Consider the following 18,808-nt stretch of genomic DNA (forward strand, 5'->3'; position numbering starts at 1 on the left):
TTTCACTCATTGTATTCGATTTATTTATACTCATATTATTCTTCTTATTCGTTGCAATTCTTTTTTCTAAAATTATCCTTGCATTCATATTTTTCCACCCTCTCAATACTTCCTTTAATCTCAATATTTTTACCCCACTTATTGCTACTTATATTCTTCTTCCTTACCTTCCATTCCTCTAATTTCAATTCTGTTTTTTTTTTAACTGTTCCTATTCATCAAACTATTCATATACTTCTTCTTTCTCTTTCACTTCTTCAATCTGAATCCTTTTATTCATCTTATGGCTACTTATATTCTTCTTCCGTCTCTTTCACTCCTCTAATTGCAACCCTTTTTTCTAAAATCATTCTTATATTCATATTTATCCTCTCTCTCTTTCACTCCTTTCAGTCTCTTTATTCGCCTTATTTCCATTCATATTCTTCTTCCTTCACTTTCACTCCTTTAAATTCAATCCGTTTATTCGATACCATCCTATTGCTTTTCTTACTCCCTTTACTATGTGTCACGGCATCCGTTTTATCTTCCTCTCAGTTCAAGAATTTTATTTTCTTTAATTGGCTTCTTGATTTTTACGCCTTCTTACCTTTTTGCTGCTTACGCTCGCCAATCTAATGACCGCAAAAACTCACTCGCGCTCTTTTTATAACTTTCCACTCATTAAATATAACTAAAATGTGCTCTCTCTAGAACTTAAATCTACTTTCGTGCTTACTTTTAATAACGTCTAGTGACTATTCGTTTGATAAATAATATAACAAGTTTCAAAACTTTAACCGCTTTTTTCTCTTCAATGTCTGTATTTTGCCTTCCAAAAATTGTTCGCTAGTTTCTTCACTGCAATCTGTTTACTTTCATTCAGCTCCTTATTTGTTTTTCATTTAATTTATCTATATGCATAAATAACAGTAAAATATGAAAAAGCGCCTCTTAGAATCTGAAAAAAGTTGTATTCAAAATTAGCTTACTATGAAATTGTCGAAATTTATCAAATCTTAACTTACCGCCACCACCGACTCATAATTCACAGAGAAGAAATTGAGACCTTTTAATTCAAAGGGTGTGCTATTCAAATGGATCGCCAATGTCATAAGCTTCACTATCTTTGCATTCTCTGCGGCATCAGTAGAGTGAAGTATGATGTCTTCCCATCCACAGGAGTAATATGAAGTGCTCAAGGCATTTGTCTACATAGAAAAAACTTCAATCTTGGTATCGAAATAGAGCGACGAACGGTGCTTGTCTGAATGAAAACGGTGCTTGTATGAAACTTTCAATCTCTACTCACTCAGAGAGCATGTAAATAGCACCCGCTCAGCACTTATCTAAGTACGAAGTTATCGTTGTGTGTACTTACCGTTGTTGACAGTGTTGTGCCCAAGCGTCCAAAAATAAGCAGTTCCACTACTTTGCCGATTATCCAGCTGATGAATCTGATATTATCCGTTGACAAACCGAGCTAAAAAAGAGGATCTCTCTAAGATCAACCCGGAAAAAATGTACGAGCGATTCCATGTCAAGTGATTCTAGTATTTCGGAGATGGTCTTAATTTTTTTTTTTTTTGGAAATTAGTTTAATTGTGGGCTTGAGTATAATTAGAAGTTAACTGAAAAAATTTGGAAAAAAATTGTAATTTTGTGATCTATTCAATATTGAAAATTTTGGTATGAAAGTCTTTGAAGTCATGTGTTTTCGTTTCTTTTTAATATTTCATGCATTTATTTTTTATAATAAATATACTTTTTAAAATTTTTTTTTGCCATTTTTGAAAAACGAAATATAACTCAAAAAGTTAATGGACTACCAAACTTGAAACTACCAGGCATTACTGAGCAATTAATGGAAAAAATAAGAACGAATACTGAGAGAGCGTGTTATTCATAATCACCAAAAAACCAAATTCACCAAAATTGGAAAAAAAAAACCAAAATTTACCAATTTGAAAAAAAAACAGCAAATTTCACCAAAATTGAAAACAAAAATGTTTAGGTTATTTTCATCCTAACAAATTTTAAGGTTTATTTCATCCAGAAACAACAAAAATCAAAGAAGTTTTGGTGAAACCACAAATCACAAATAAACTAGTTGTTTCGCCAAATTTGAAAAAAAAAAAAATTTACAAAATTTAAAAAAAAAACTTTTTTATAAAATTTTACAAAAATTTTAATCTCAAAATTAAAATTTTTTTTACAAGATTTTACAAAAATTTAAAAAAAATTTGTTTACATATAAAATTTTACAAAAATTTTAATCTCAAAATTAAAAACTTTTTTATGAAATAAAAAAAAAAAAATTTTTACATTTAAAATTTTTTCTAAACAATTTTTTTAAGGGTTATTTTAATATGAACAACAAAAACGAATTTGGCAAAAACTTAATCAAAACTTAGTTTGTAAACAATTTTTGTTGTTTTAGAATAAAATAAACTTTCAAAAAAATTAATTTGTAAAAAAATTTTGTAAACATTATTTTTGTTTCAAATTTTCAAAACATTTAAAAAATTTGTTTGTAAAATTTTTGAAAAATTGAAACAAAAACAATGTTTATACAAATTTTTTACAGGCTATTATTTTGAAGGTTTATTTATCGTAAAAAATGTTTACCAACAAATTTTTTTAAAGGTTTGTTTTAACCTGAAAACCAAAAAAAAAACAAGCATTTTGTAAAAACCTTAAAAAAATTAGTATTTTTTTCAAATTTATAAAAATTTTTTCCAAATCAATTTTTTTTTAAGTTTATTTTATCTTAAAGCAACCAAATTTTTTTAAAACAACCCGATATATTTCAACTTAAAAATTCCATACCAAATTTTGCAAAATTGATTTAATCTCAAAATTATTAATTATTTATTTGTTTGAGTTTACTTCTTATAAAAATTTAAGACCATCTCCGAAATACTTGAATCTTTTCATATGTAATTGCTTATTGCCCATATATGGTGAATATACATACATACATTAGGGTGCAACCCTCTCTTTGACAAAACAAAATCGGTACTCTTTTGCTATTGATTACAAATCACAAGGCTTCTTATTTTTTAAAACTCTCACCAAAATATTGAGAAAAATATTAGGACTATTTTTTAAGACTTTCAAAATATTTTTGAAAGTATTAAGATTTATGTGAGCTCTATCTATTAGAAAATTCTATTGTAAGTTTTATGAATAAAATTAGTTCTTAAAAACATTTCTTCCAAAAAATAACCTCAGATAGTAGAAGATTTAAACCTTAAAATGTCTGCAGAAAAAAATTCCATCAACGGAATCGAATTAGCGATATTTGCGAAAAACATATTTGAAATGCGAATGGCTTAATTTTCCAATATCCGTAAAGGCTGAGAAAATACCTTTGCAATAATAACTTAAAAGTCTAAATCGCTAAAGATTTGAGTAAATTTTTCAAGTTCTCTTTAAACCTATCTTCCAAACAAGTCAATAATGGCATCAAAAACCTTATTAATTTGATTCCGCTGATGTACGTTTTTTACTGAAATCCTTTTATCTTAAACTCGCCTTCCTATTCTCTAAGGTGAGGAAAGGAGGAAAAAAAATATTTGTAAAAAAAAACTCGAGTTTTCGAGGTACTTCCAGATCGGCCCAGCTCACTTGATTTTAATATTTTCTCACATATTTTGGCAGTAGCCTTAAAATACAAACACAAAAAAATTTATCATATCGTTGGAAAAACTCTTCGCGTGAATAGTGTTGCACCCTAATGTACTCATGTAAAGATTAAAATACGCGAAATATTTATTCTTACTCACTTACCGTTGCTGTCAAAAACCCCAACACACACAGGAGTGTTGCGCTTAAGGCCATCATTACAAAAACCCGAAAAGAATACTGCGCCTGCAACGACTTGGCGAAATCGTTCAACTTCACATTGGTTCGTATGATATCGCTTAGCCCATAACAAAAACGGCTGGTCACTGAAACCGTATCCTCCCCTTTGCCCCTGGTATGCATCTCAATAGTATTCTTGGCAATGTTGCTCAAATCTCGCAATAATAAAGTGTAGCGAGCATTCAAATGTAAAATCTGCATGGCCAAAATATTGGGTTCAGCGACCAAGGGACCCACAACAGCAACACCAGTCCATAAGCCCATAGCAAGAAGTAGAAGGTACCCGGGCAAGCTAGCGGTGGTATCAAAGTTATAGGAGACAGGAAAGGGTAGCAACCGTTGGCCTAATACTAAGCCACTAACCGGTACGTACACGTAAGTGACAAGTGTAATAATGTAACCGAAGGTGGAGTACTTGGTAGGCAGCTGTTGCCGACGTATTTTCTCAAAGAGCTCGGGATTCCAGTCACTGAAAATAGAGGCAATGAAGGAAAATAAGTGCTGTAAGAGTTGTTTGCCAAAAATATGTTGAATGCACGCATTAAATAGTACCATTCGATGTAGATCTTCTTGTAGAACTCATCCAGATGCGATCTGAAACTATTGCGTTTGTAAACAATGTTGAAAGCGCGCAACATCATTTCTAAGAGTATCAGAAATGGCGCCAATATCGTACAAACAAAACTGATATCATCTATGCTCTCATACATGAGTCGCATTTCGCCAAAGCCCACCGAGGACTCGGATATAAATTGACATATAACACTGACTGCATCAGCTATAAGGCGTTTTTTCGAAACATTTGAAGCAAGTGGCCAGCCATTTGCACTTAGAAAGCCATATAGTTGCCAATCCATGGGCGGAGCGCGACCATCCGGGAGCAGTGGCTTATAGTAAGTTGATGGCAAGTAGCGCATATTGCCAGAGATGGATTGATTCTCGATGACTTCGAAACTAGCTTTGCGATTTTTCTGCTACTTTTTTAATTTGAAAAATCACTTGGTTGCGTTAGTTGCTCGACTATGTTTACCTTCGATAGTTTAATTGTATGCTTTTTGGAAAGACTTCAGGTCCGATCGCGTGCAATATTTATTTAAGGTTACCAGCCATTGTTTTTTCCACACTTGTTCTTCTCTTGCCTTGAAGTCAGCTATGCATGGGTTTTATGCGCTCGCACTTGCAAACTACTTGGGCTTGAAGACTTGTTTGAAGACCTGCTTAACAAGAATATAAAAGTGCAGACAAAATAAGAAATAACATAAAATCATAAAATGTTGAGTTTGCTACACGAAATGCGTTCTTAACCCAGTCGGCTCGTAGTGCCTATAATCTACCCAATGAAGCGTAACAGATATTCGTGGGTCTAGCTAAAGCGGAAAACTTAGTATTATTCCGCTACGGCCAACGAGTTCGATTAAGATAAGAAAAATACCAACCGACAAGCAGATCTACTATACGTCGTTGCTCGTCTGAGGTGCCTTACCCTACAGCCGCTTTTACTAAGTTCTGAGCTTACCTATTCCCTAACGCTAATCCACTGCTACGCTTTTCCAGCAGACTTCGGCCGCCGTAGCCGAATGGATTGGTGCGTGATTACCATTCGGAATTCACAGAGAGAACGTAGGTTCGAATTTCGGTGAAACACCGAAATTAAGAAAAACATTATTCTAATAGCGGTCGCTCCTCGGCAGGCAATGGCAAACCTCCGAGTGTATTTCTGCCATGAAAAAGCTCCTCATACAAATATCTGCCGTTCAGAGTCGGCTTGAAACTGTAGGTCCCTCCATTTGTGGAACAACATCAAGACGCACACCACAAATAGGAGGAGGAGCTCGGCCAAACACCCAAAAAGGGTGTACGCGCCAATTATATATATACAGGTATCCCTTGTATAACGCGGTCTTATACAACGCGGTTTCGATACAACGCGATTTGGAAAAATTAGGTTTCAGTACAACGGGAAATTTAGGCTTATATAATGCGAAGGGGAAAATACATAATTATAAAATCTGGTAACACTAATTTGCGTACCACATATTTATAATATGTAATGTATTTTTAATGTAAACCGGGAATTACCCTTTTTTGCCTTAGATAGATAGAATAGATATTAATCTAGCACCTTATTACGAAATTGAAAAGGAGCTTAAAAAAAACCACCCACCAAAAACTGATAACAGATTTTGCAATTATAGAACCACAAGATCCCAGAACGAGTTCCTTATCCAATAGCGAAAACTATGTTGAAGAAATATCTTCTGATGAAGCTATTGCTCCCCCAAAACGCCCACGTGCAAATATCTTTGAAGACAGTGAAACAGATTAATTACCATATGAAGTTTGAAGAATAACAATAAAGTTTTTAATAAACCTTTAATTTGTTTTAGTTTGTTTTCAAATTTTTTGTTTTGTGTTTTTAATTGTATTATAAAGTCTGAACTTTAGTATTGAGTTGAAATATATGTGCATCTGTTATTTTGTATGTATTTTATTTAAAAAAAAAACCTATTGGAACATAACCCCCAAATTTATATGAAAACTATGTTTTAGATAACGCGGAATTACATAACGCGCAATTCTTCTGGAACGTAACTATCGCGTTATACGAGGGATACCTGTATATATATATAGAAATAGGAAAACCGCACGCACGTACCTGAATTCAAGGTCTACAGCCACTTTCACCGATAGTTCAAAGCTGAATGATAAGATTAGTAGAAGGATCTACTCTAAATTACTCTCACTGAACTTCAACTTCAGATAAGTGGCTGGGTGGCTAAACAAGACTGATAGAGGTTCGATTGAAGAAAATGTAAATCGCTTACATTCCATGGATGTTCCTGCTGGGCCCTGCCTTTAGAGAACGCACGGCAAGCAATGGACTTCCGCTCAAACAAATTTTATTCTTTCCTCAAAAATAAGAATGAGGGGAGAGCGTTAAACACTATGACGGCTGTAGTCCCGCTCTAGTTAAAACGAGATATCAACAACTTTTACAAACGTATATAGATTTTCGAAGCCCCCTAGTTAAACCTTATAGGGAATGAAACGGACGGATTTAGAAAACTCTTCTTCGACAAGTGAATGACTTGTCACTGTTCAGGGACACATTCCAGCAAAATTAATTTCACGACAGATGACGAATAAATTGAAAGTCGCTGGCTCCACTCTGCTTTGGCTAGGCCAAAAAGGCACACCACTCCTTTGAGTTCATCTAGTGATTTTTAACTCAGCAAACGTATTTGAATTTTTAAGGTTCCTCGTGGTACGAAAAAGCGCAAAACGAGCCTCAAAGAATGGTGGATCTAAGAACGTCGCGCTTCTGATTTTTGAGGTCTTAGGATTAGCCTCGCCTCAACTCGTCCGCGTAATATATATATAATTGGCGCGTACACCCTTTTGGGGTGTTTGGCCGAGCTCCTCCTCCTATTTGTGATGCGCGTATTGATGTTGTTCAACAAATGGAGGGACCTACAGTTTCAAGCCGACTCCGAACCGCAGTTAGAGCCGACTTGCTCTAAATAGAGTAAACTGGAAAAGGAATCATTAGAAGATCTCGCTTGTATTTTTGTTGCTGTAACAGCGTATAGCTATTATGTATGGAATGCGTAGTTAAGTCCTCTCTCGATGTACAAAAACTACATTTTATAAGTCTCGCAACCTCTCTGTCCGTAACTTGGACTAGGACGACATACGAGAAGATGGTCCTTGAAATGCTTGAGAGAAAGATTACACGCAAGATAGTGGAAGAACTTCGCTTCACTTGGTTCAACACACGACGAAGAAACGATTGGTGCGTTTTGTTAAACTGGGCCAAAATCACTTAAGCGGTAATCTCGCCAATCAACAAGAAAAAGAGAATACCAAAAACATTCCGCGTACATTATTTACGAAGGCTGAAATGACGGCTCGTTACCGAATAAAAATCCGGGTAGATCCGGTAACTTCGAACCGACTGCAGCTTCTCTCGCTCTTAATAGAGCAACTTAATAGAGAATCAAGCATCGAGCATCAGGCTTAAAGTGATTCGATAAGATCACCTAATAATCCGTTTCTGTATTAATCATTTGTTAGGCCTCTTTTCGGTTAATCGATTTTAGTTTGAAGTCGCATATATTTTTACACTACACTCTTATTAAAATAAAGAATCTTTTCGAGCTATCCCAGCTCTTGACCTCCTTCCTTCACAGAGTTTTTGTGTGATCTTCGATTATATTTATACAAATTTTTGAGAATTTTTGAGCTCTTCTGAGACGGGCTTGAACTTTCTATCTCCATAGACTTATACCTATGACCCACGATTTTCGAATAAAATTCTGACTTTACTATTTTACATTATCTTATTAATTTTGCTGCCGTCTTCTTTCACCACTTTTCTTCTCTTTTTGTTTTGCTGAGCTCTCCTCAAAGTTTGTGCACTTTTAGCGGAAAATCATCAATCAGTGCGCTTTTATACACCATTTTATCGCTTGGCAAGACATTTCACACATTCGACCATCTACACCCATACAAGGGCATATGTTTGCTATAGATTTTCAAGCTGCATTTATGCATGAGCTTTTCGCCGTATTGTTTACTTTGGTCGACAAGTTGGCCAAAAGATAATTAAAACTTTCACCAAACAACTTAATTGGCCTGTCCGAGTGTGTGAAGCGTAAATGTGCACATTGAAAACTTTTGCTAATCATTCTTTCCCACCAACATTATTATCACTCGTACGACTGACTGCAATTGTAATTGCGTTTGCGCGCTTCTAGTTCCCTCGGGCGCACCACCACCCCACAGGCATTCACTCCCATATTTATAAATATTTCACTTTGGCGAACGCTTCATCTCTATCCTTAAAGCTGCATGAGGAACAATAATGGAAACGAGGGACATAATCGATTGATCAGTGATTGATGATGGGGCCACTTATAGTGGAGAGAATGTCAGATAGAGGCTAGAGGGAGGTTATTAGGCACCTACGAGACCAATGAGTAGCGACAGCTGCAAACGGAAGGAAGTGGAAATATAAATGTGCGCCTAATTTGTTTTATGGGCACATTAATTATGAAAAATATTTGGCGAATATAAACTGGTTGTTGCTTTCGACTTGTTAGTCATACCAGTGGGGCACATAAAACTCAAAGACCGAAATGTTTGAAATATGCGGCAGATTTAGGGCAACGCTGAATTTGAGGAGCTGGGGTACGGGCAGTTTCTGTAAGAGAACTACTAATGAAATGGTTGGTGCTTGAGTTTGATGAAAGTTATAGAAAATACAGCATGGCTTGGTGCGTGACTACCATTCGGTGGGTACAGGTCATCCGGTCTGAAACACCAAATGATAGAAAAAAATTTTTCTAAAAGCGGACGCTTCTCAGCAGGCAACGACAAACCTCCGAGCCGGAGTCGGCTTAAAACTATAGAAGCCTCGCGTGGTTCGAACCAGTGCAACCATAAAAGCCGTTCGAGTAAGAATTCGCCGAAATCCCCTTAGAAAGCAGAAAATCATGTCCAGGGAAACGAATGTATCCTTCAGATCCATGTCAAAACTAATCAGCGATGATCTCTACATGAGAGCCTTCCGTCGCTCAACTGATCATCTTTTGACAACGCGCTTGAAGAAAATTAGACTCGACAGATGCAAGCAGTTTCTTCAGTGGCACGCGGTCAAGGGCCATGAAAATATTCTTTTCACAGATGAGAGAATTTTCTCTGTAGAAAAAATGTTTAATAAGCAAAAGCTTAAAATCTAAGCTAAAACTTCTAAAGACGTAAGAAATTTTGTTCCAAGGGTTCAGCGAGGCCACCATCCAGCCTCCGTAATGGTTTGGCGGGGAGTGTCCTGTAAAGGCGTTACATCTCTTCCCGGTTAAGACCGTGGCCAAAGTGTAACAGGAGGATGTCTTAGAAGGCGTGGTGAAATAGTTGAGTAGTACTTTCCTTAAAAGAGTGTGTTGGATCTTCCAGCAAGATTCCGTTCCAGCCCATAAGGCAAAAACCACCCAGCAGTAGTTAAAAAACAACATTCCTGGTTTCATAGCCGCAGAAGATTGGCCGTCTGAACCCATTGGACTACAGTTTGTGGTCAGAAAGCGAGAACATGGCCTGCCCTTGCAGAATAACCTCACATAAATTTGAAGAGTCTCAACCAATCTTTGGTTCGAGCAGCGACGTCAATACCCATGGAAAGCGTGCGTGCTGCAGCAGCTGAATGGCCTAATCGTTTGAAGGCTTGTGTAGAAGCAAATGGTGACCATTTCGAATGAAAATTAAAAACTTGTTTTTTTTTTATGTTTACATGATTACATAAAGCTAACATGGGAGCGAGAAAGAAATTAACATTTTCTCCGGTAGTCAAGCCGCGATCAAGTCTCTGACGACGCCACGGTGCAGAACAAAACTAGTAAACTCCTGTAAGGAGGAGATCAAATCTCTTGGGTGCGCAGGTAATATTTCTCTGATCTGAGTTCCAGAACATGGGAACATAGAGGGAAATGAAATTGCTGATGATCTTGCCAGAAAGGGCACTGGATTAGCCTCAGAGGCCTTCTACCCGGTCATTGGCATCCCCCTGACAATTGTTAGGGGGCGTCCATAAATTACGTGAGATGTTTAAGGGGGGGGGGGAGGGGTCGGGTCAAATCTCATCTAATCTTACGTTGGAGAGAGGGGGGGGGTCTCGGCAAATATCACGCAATTTTTTTCTGATTGAAACAAAAAAATTGTACATGCTTAAGATTTAATCTCAAGCGTAATCGTAGTATGATTAAGATCATTCACTAATTCGTTCAAAAGAAAATAATTTCATTCATACTTCGACGTTATACATTACTACTGTCAAACCACCATATTTGTTTTATACCAAATAGCCCAATTTAATCTGAATTTGCAGTACAGTGTAGCCCGTCGGTTGTTTTCGCGCCACTATGAGCCGAACGCCCTATCACTCAGGTTGACGTTTGACAATTCCGGACTTTAAAGAACATGACGGAAAATCATTTGCTCCATTTCTAATACGCGTACTGATTGAACCGCTGAATGCCTTCATCAGCACGCCTATTGCCCAAGTATACGTGATGATTTAGAGAAAATATGCTACAGTACATGCGGTATTTACTTCGTATCTATCACAAGAGCTGCAGAGCACAGGCGAGCAGCTCACATTGCACCAGCTAAGCTAGCGCGTATGTTCCGCAAAGTGCGACCCTCACGGATTGTCACAAGACGAGCTAATGAGTTACTGTGCGCAAGCGTCAACGGCTTAGAGTGGCTAGATTAGAACGAAGTTGAAGGAGCACATGATTTTATTGAAAATCATATAGACATGTTGGTCCCAATAGTCTCTCTTGAAACCGCACATGATTCTCCATGGACTGAATTAGAGTAGATATTCTTTTTTTAATCGCAGTAGTTACGATTTAAGTCTTCTATTGTTAACTTTTTATTACACTTATAACTCTCAGCAATATTGATTACTAGTCTTAACTAGTCGTAAATAAAAGCACGCAGCAACTTTTTTTTCTTTTTACAATAACAATCCAACGCGTTTACATAAGAAATCCACATTTTGAAAAATCTCACGTGAGATTGGGGGATGGGGGAGGGGGTTGAATAAAATCTCACGACATCTCACCAGGGGGGGAGGGAGGGTCAGAAAATTGAAAAAAACACCTCACGTAATTTATGGACGCCCCCTTAAAGGGGAACTGCACAAATTATTTCTCAGGAAAACGCATAAAAGATGGAGCTCCATTTCTTCCTGTGCTATTTCGAATACCCTTTTGCCCCAGTAGAATACACGAAAGGATTCAGAAAGTCCTTTTGACTCCTCGCCATTAAATTTCCAAACTCGTAGCTGTGTTTGCTGATCACTGGACAATCAGCACACACGCAGAAAAGCTAGGGTTACCATTTAACCCCCATTGCAGAAGGTGTGGAGACCTTTCAGAGAAGGAGACTGTTGAGCACTTTCTCTGTAAATGTCCGGGTTAGGCGGCTAGACGATTAAGGTCACTGGGTGCTCCTTTCTTCGACAACCTCGGACAGTGCGCCAACCTAAATCCCATCAATCTTCTCCATTAAATCAACAGCTCGGGCTGACTGTAGATATCTGCCTGTTGGAGGTCTCATAATGGTATCAAAACGACGTTTTAGCGCTACTTGAGGAGTGCGAGACTGACACTTCAACTACCTACCTAACTTCAATAAAAATAGTATAATTTCCTATCTATAACGGACTGAACTTGTGACAGAGCTTATGGCAGGACTAAGTATTTAAAAGATCCCTTCTTGTGGATCGGATTGTGTACTCTTAAATTCTCGTAGTTTCAGTAGTCCAATTCTAGCCTTTTACCGACACTATTCTGTAGAGAGTTTAATGTATGCGGCTTACCAGCTACAAACCTACGGAGTTTATAGCAAAACTTCCCGCTCTTCATAAATTCGTTAGAGAATTTGCATAGCAGCTGCAGCTGGGTTTTTAAGATCCGATGGTTCTCATTTCATTTTGTCTATTATGACTTTTGATAATACCGAGACATTTGAGCCGCCAAGTGAACTGAAGGAGTCTATCTTAGGTTTGTTTCACGAGAACAACTTGCTTTTTTTACGCTGTGATTTTTAAAATGTTGCTGTCCTGCGCTTTTTCACATAGGATATTGCCATTATTCGCTCTTATTTTGATATCTAGCAGAAGTTTAGCTACTACTACAAAAAACGCACCGACCTACAAACTCTATACCTTCTGCTCCGGTAGAAAAAAAAATCGTCTGCTTCTTTTTCTTACAATATTTTCCATACTATTTAAACCAAGCAACAAGATTTGCGAAATCACTGCAATGGATCGGGGTAATTAACGAATACATTTTCGCATTTTAATGAATGAAGTTTTTTCTCACTATTATGGCGCAATAGCATCAGCGAAATGTCAGTCAGCTCTATTCACAAACTACACCTCACATTTCAGGTAAAAATATCACCCCCACAGTGCCCCAAGTATATTTGCAGTGCACGAGTATTCACTACAGCCCAATTTATGACTGCATTTATGCGCATACATACATACCTACATATATCGAATGCATTCATATGCAGCCTCAAATACGTTTTCATTTGACTGAATTTTGCGCATCAATTAGCTGTGCGAATATTTTGCCCATAATTTTGGTTGAGAATATCCGATTTTAATTATACAGCCAAATTAATGCTTGCTGTCAATATTGAATTACGACCAATGAATACCGAATACCTATGCGACATACATACACACTCACACATATGCAAAACACTATACGCACACAATGATAAAAGGGTGCACACTCGTGTTTCCATCACCCACTGAGCAGAAGTTGCCGAAGCCGCTTTGAATTAAAGTTGATATTTTCCAATTTTTCGAATTCAAATCAGCTCAGCTGACTTTACTCATATAATTTTGCACTCCAAATTCTTGATTTCAAAATAGACTGACAGCAATTTCAATTCAATAAATTTAAACAGAGAAGAGTTGGGAGGGAATTAGCACAACCAACTTGGAAGTGTAGCCGTAGACAGCTGATTCAAAACTTGATGGCAAAATAAAAGTTGGCGTTTTTTCGTGAATTCCACACCTAAGCTTACTTTTTCGGTCTGGTGACTTGTTTCTACTCACTTCCAATGCTTTTATCCATAGGGCAGAATATCAGGCAACTAACTCGAATCTAACCCAGCTCGCTCGTAGCTTTAAGAGTGCCTCCTGATGGCTTAATATATGAACAGGGAGCTGCTTTGATCTGTTGGAGGATAACTTAAACTTTCTTCGGTTTGAGATTCCAGCGATATTGTTAAAAACCTTGGGGACTATGAGCATTCTCTTCAATCATAGCCAGTGAGAAGCCAGTGAGACTTTAGTCGTTCTCTACAGAAGATGTTGTTTAGCCATCAGATCTTACCCTATTTAGCTCTTAGAGATATTTCGAAATGAACTTGCAAGGCAAGGTAGGTCCAAGCAGAAATTTTTCGCAATTTCGAGTTTTTGTTAGGAGAAATATTTACGACTGTACATAGAATCCTCATTTGGCAATGGCCGATTCCAAACTTCGTATTTGTCCTTTTACCAGTCGGTAAAGTCGGCGGCTGCCAGAGCCGAATGAGGGTATGGGCTAGAAATATGAGCTATTGCAATTGGCGAGATAAGAGCATATTAGCGTTCGGAAAGTCCTAGGCTCGATTTTTAACTAGTGGAAGGGACTACTTAGTAGCACGGAAAGTAGGCTCTTAGGCAAACTATTTCTATATATACAATATATACTCTCCAAGACTCTGTAATCACATTCTACCCATATTCTCTTATGGTCTAAGTGAACAGTGTACCAATTTTGAGCAAATAAGTTATTAGTCTGAAGAATAATTGGTATTCTCGAGAGAGAGCTTCACACTAGATTTCTATATATTTCAAAGTCCAAGTTCTGAGCGCTCCACTTTGGGTTTCCTGACCCCGCTTTCTACCTGAAACTGCTTGATTCTGGTCTGCGCATAAGAATTTAGATGAAATTTCTTAGTGTGAGACCGCGTTCTTGACCAGTTTATTGCTGATAACTGCATCTAGAACTTTTCCTGGTCTTAAGTCAAAACCCATCCTATGGGAAATGAAACGCAGTGGTGATGGATAAGTCACACGCTTAGAAAACTACCAGATAGCGTCACGAGAATTGAACTGGAGTGGGACCCGCAAAGGAGCAGAGGGCGCGGTCAGCCAAACATTACTTGGAGCAGGTCGATGTTGTGCGAGCTACCAGCTGCCGACTTCACATGGGACGGCGCAAAAACAATAGCCCAGAACTCTGTACGATGAAAGAGTCTTGTTGAGGCCCTATGCTCCGGAGCGGAATGAACAAGGATATAAGGAAGGTAAAAACCCCGGCTCTGGGGTCTACGTGGAATCCAGCGGTACAAAACTGCACCTTGCTCTTGGAATGCATACATCTGTGTTTTAAGTGGAGGGGAACTTTGTTGAGAAAAACATATGGAGAGGCAGATCTATATGTGTCATCAGGGGTAGTCGAGTCCTGTAAGTCCAGGCTGAACTATGTATGTCGGTAGACATAATAGCCTGATGCCAACATGAGTCTTGGGACACGTTGGTATCGTGGGTAACGAGACCTCTAACTCCATAGCTAGAATGGTGTCTGAGGCCAACTTCTTTGTCCCGGAGCGCGTTCCACCAATCCCTTCTGCAACCATCAAAGCCACGGTTAGCAAATAGGTTACTACAATCCACAAGCGAGCTTGGCAGGCTGAGAGAGGCTGCAGATTGGCTAAACTGTTGTTACCTGTCCTGTCCGACCGACTGTCGTAAATCCTCCTGTAATTGAGCAGAAGGAACTGCAAACAGCTGGTTGGACTGATGACAGGCCACTTTCACATGGAAAATGTAGGCATCTCAGACAGTGTACTCTGCCCAGCTTGTGAAGAAGAGGATGAGAGGGCAGATCACTTTCTGTGCGTCTGCCCAGCCTTCGCTCGAATCAGGCTTAAGGTCTTTGGCACTGATGTGTTAAAAAGCAACCACCTTGGCTCCTTGGCACCACAAGATCTACTCAGATTTCTTCGGAGGTCGGCTAGATTGAAAGAAAATTAAAAGGTAATCCGAGTGACTGCTAATATAGGATTTAGGGTGATCTGGGTTGCAGTCTAGTAGTGTCTGATCCTCCCTGCATTAACTCATCCCCATCCGAAAGTGTCAAATTGCTCTCACTCCATATGCTGAGCTCAAGTTTCCGCATGTCTAGTAAGCTGTCCCAATTGTTTGCCGCAGATTCTGCACGATTTCGTTGGCGAAGAGGTTTCCGGTGCTGACGATGTTGATGCGGAATATTTTGTTTCCTCATTTCTTGCTTATTGCCTATTTTCCGGATGAGCCCCCGAAGCAGTGGTTTCTTCAATATGCATCTCTTTCGAACGTGCTTCTTTCACATCGACTGCTTCTTGCGTTTCATTAACTCACCGTTTCCGGTTATTTAGCCGGAAGTCATCCGTACGTTTGTTGTGTTTTTCATTGGGTTATAGAGTACTCTGACCTCTGATGTGATACGTGAGCCTATAATATTTTTCTAATGAATTTGAGCACTCCTCCAGGCATTTTGTTCTAAATCTCTGTTTCCATATATATCTCCAATGGATGTACAATCATGTCCCCTAGGTCTAGGAGTCTTTGTCTGGCGAGAGCTACAAATTCACAGCGGATGTACTACGGTGTTTCATTGACCACCGCCCAAAAACGGCAAGCACTTGCTTCAAATAATCACTTTTCCCGAAATTATGGACTACAAAGTCACTTATAGCATTCAGTGAGAATTCGTTAATCCTCTTTATCCAGGTGTAGGAGCCTACAAGAAGCGTTTCTAGAAAAAAGGATAAATGGTTTTGCCTGCATCTGGTTTGAACTTTCCATCCAGTGCCATATGAACGCCGTGTCTTCACGATTGGTAAGTGGGTTTTCGTAAGCCCTCAAAAAGATTCTGATCAATAGAATTTTGATGCGCGCTGCTTTTTATCAATCCTCATCTATTTCTTGGTATTTCTAAGGTATGAGAACCGTTATTTTGCGCCCTTATCAGCAAAAATGCATACTGCTCAATAAGCTGTTATTCAGTCTGAGGAACTTTTTACTTGGCCGTCAAAGTTGTAATAGCTTCCTAGTCATTTATAATGATTTTCTTTTTATGGAAATTTGTAATTTTTTTTTGTTAACTGGGTAGGCAATTCAAATGCAATGTACAGTGTGGATATGTGAGATTTCGCCTGTACTGGCACATCGGTTAGTTGAGGTTAAAGGACCGTACTTATGTAATGCCTCTTACAATTTGTACTCTATGAACGGAGTACTTTTGATTACAACACTCAAATTACAAATGTTCGAAGGTTATTACAGCTTTTGCTAATGTTGTTGTGCTTGTTGTTGCCACGGGTCGAAGGCTGTGTCTGCCCATACAATAACAGGCATACAATGGGCATTACATTACATGTAAATATTTGTGCATATTTATGTAGGAATGGGTGTAGGTACATTCACCATTTCATGCCAATACATCGAAAATGGTATTAAGTGTAGGAAATTTTATAAAATTGGTGCACTTAGTAAGTGACTGCAGACACTCACGCACACATATGCATACGTGGCCATTTATATACATACTTGTATGTGATCCACATTGTTGGCACTGGTATAAATAACATCATTAATGCAATGCGTAAATCATATACAATAAATAGTTATTGGCAAATAAGCAGCACAAGAGCACTGGTTGGTGATTCATTAATTAATACATTTGCATGAGTTGGTATTTGCATGAGAGGTCTACAGTAAATGAACAAACGTGCAGGTAAGCTGTTTTTGGATTAGTTGAAATTTTAATTATGACTGTGAAGGGATTAAAAGCTTTGGGTCAGAGTGGGAAATATATCGCATGCGACTTATGTATTTGAATGCATATCTCAGCTTGAAATGGAGTATTTGTGTGTGCGTGTTTGCAGAAATGTATGAGTGTGTATCAGTACAAAGTGGGGGTAAATGAAGTGCATTAGTCGAAAGGTGAAATTTATGGGTTGTTAAATTTTATTTGATTTTTTTTTAAATCCTAACACCTGGGGTCCAACAAGGAGAGATTTATTCAAAGTACTGGTAGAAAAACCACACGCATATTTCGAGTGAGAAATTTATTGGTTTTTTAATTTAATTTAACTTTTTTTTGTGTAAATCTTAACAACTTCAGAATAAAAATATGAAAACAAAACAGGGAATGAGAAATTTACAGGTTGTTACCACGATGGAAAGAATAATGAGATGGCACCTATCGTGGTCCCGTTACTTTTCTCTCAGCGAATTTGGCAACGAGTTACGTGATTTTAGCTCCAGTATGGCCAGATTACCATTTTCGTAACTTGATTTAGAACTTTTTTTTTTGTTATTTAGTCTCGGAGTTTTAGTTCTTTCTTCATGACATTTTTCTAGCCTGTTCTAATTAAAATGTAATGTTTATAATATTTTAAAATATAAATTTTTTAATAATTAGTTAAATAATTCAGTCAGTTTTATTTAGCTTTACTTTTTTTAAACATCTGGTGGCATTGCCCGCGATTGCAGGTGTTGTTGGTGTTCTTCTGCTTTCGGCAGTCAAATCTCTCTCTGGCTACTGCAGTGTTGCCTAGCTTTGGATATAAAAACGCACTAAAATGCCCATTTAAAGAAAGTAAAGCACCAAATTTTTATTGAATCACTTAAAGAACTTTGTATGCGTGACAAATTGCCTTTAGAATGTGCGTTTTTTTTTAAATAAATGTGTTATGCTTATGTACAATTTAATTTATGAGTTTTTTTGTTAAGCGACACTATTTTGTTAAGGGAACGACTTATTTGCTATATTTGAGGTTATGTAACTAGATAAAGTACTCTTTTTGTAAAACTGTCAGTATGGTGTCTTTAGTATTTTCTGGTATTTTGTGGCTTATTTTTACAATGAATACACCTCTTGATGCCCTATGTCCCACTAAGGATTGATGGCCGGAAGAAACGATTACACCTCTATGGTTTTAATCCGCATTCAGTAAATTCAAATGAAATGTGTAAAAAGGTTTTCAATCTTAAGAAGAGTTGAGAGAGGGACATTTAATATTCTTGCATAACCTTAAGGTGCAAAAATTTTAATTCACACTTTCAAAATATCAAATTTTATAAGAACCAACTAATTTTCATTAGCAATAAAATCTTCTCAGAGTGGCCTTTTTAACCTTATTTTGTATAATAATACAGTTTTTTCTTTAACTTAAAGTTTCGGTAGCTTTAAATTAAAAAAAAAGAAACAAACACGAAACTTCAAAATTGTCGCATTTTCGGTATAAAAAAGCACTAAATTTATTGCGAAGAGCAAATGGTTGACAATACTGCACAGCTCGGAAAAACGTGACGTCACGCACTCTTTGATGGGCGCCATCTTCTTTC

General features: G+C 37.6%; 1 protein-coding gene across 1 annotated transcript; it reads right to left on the bottom strand.

Moving 5' to 3' along the window:
* Nucleotides 1–695: 695 nt before the first annotated feature.
* Nucleotides 696–5,013, bottom strand: LOC128868043 (odorant receptor 74a-like). The gene is made up of 5 exons (XM_054109764.1): nt 4,399–5,013; nt 3,772–4,315; nt 1,361–1,462; nt 1,008–1,190; nt 696–940 (listed from the first exon to the last, which is right to left on the bottom strand). The coding sequence occupies exons 1-5, from the start codon at nt 4,761–4,763 to the stop codon at nt 890–892; spliced, it is 1,245 nt and encodes a 414-aa protein (XP_053965739.1). The 5' UTR covers nt 4,764–5,013; the 3' UTR covers nt 696–889.
* Between the last annotated feature and the right edge of the window lie 13,795 nt (nt 5,014–18,808).

This window comes from Anastrepha ludens, chromosome 6, assembly GCF_028408465.1.
Source record: "Anastrepha ludens isolate Willacy chromosome 6, idAnaLude1.1, whole genome shotgun sequence".
Taxonomy (NCBI): Eukaryota; Metazoa; Arthropoda; class Insecta; order Diptera; family Tephritidae; genus Anastrepha; species Anastrepha ludens.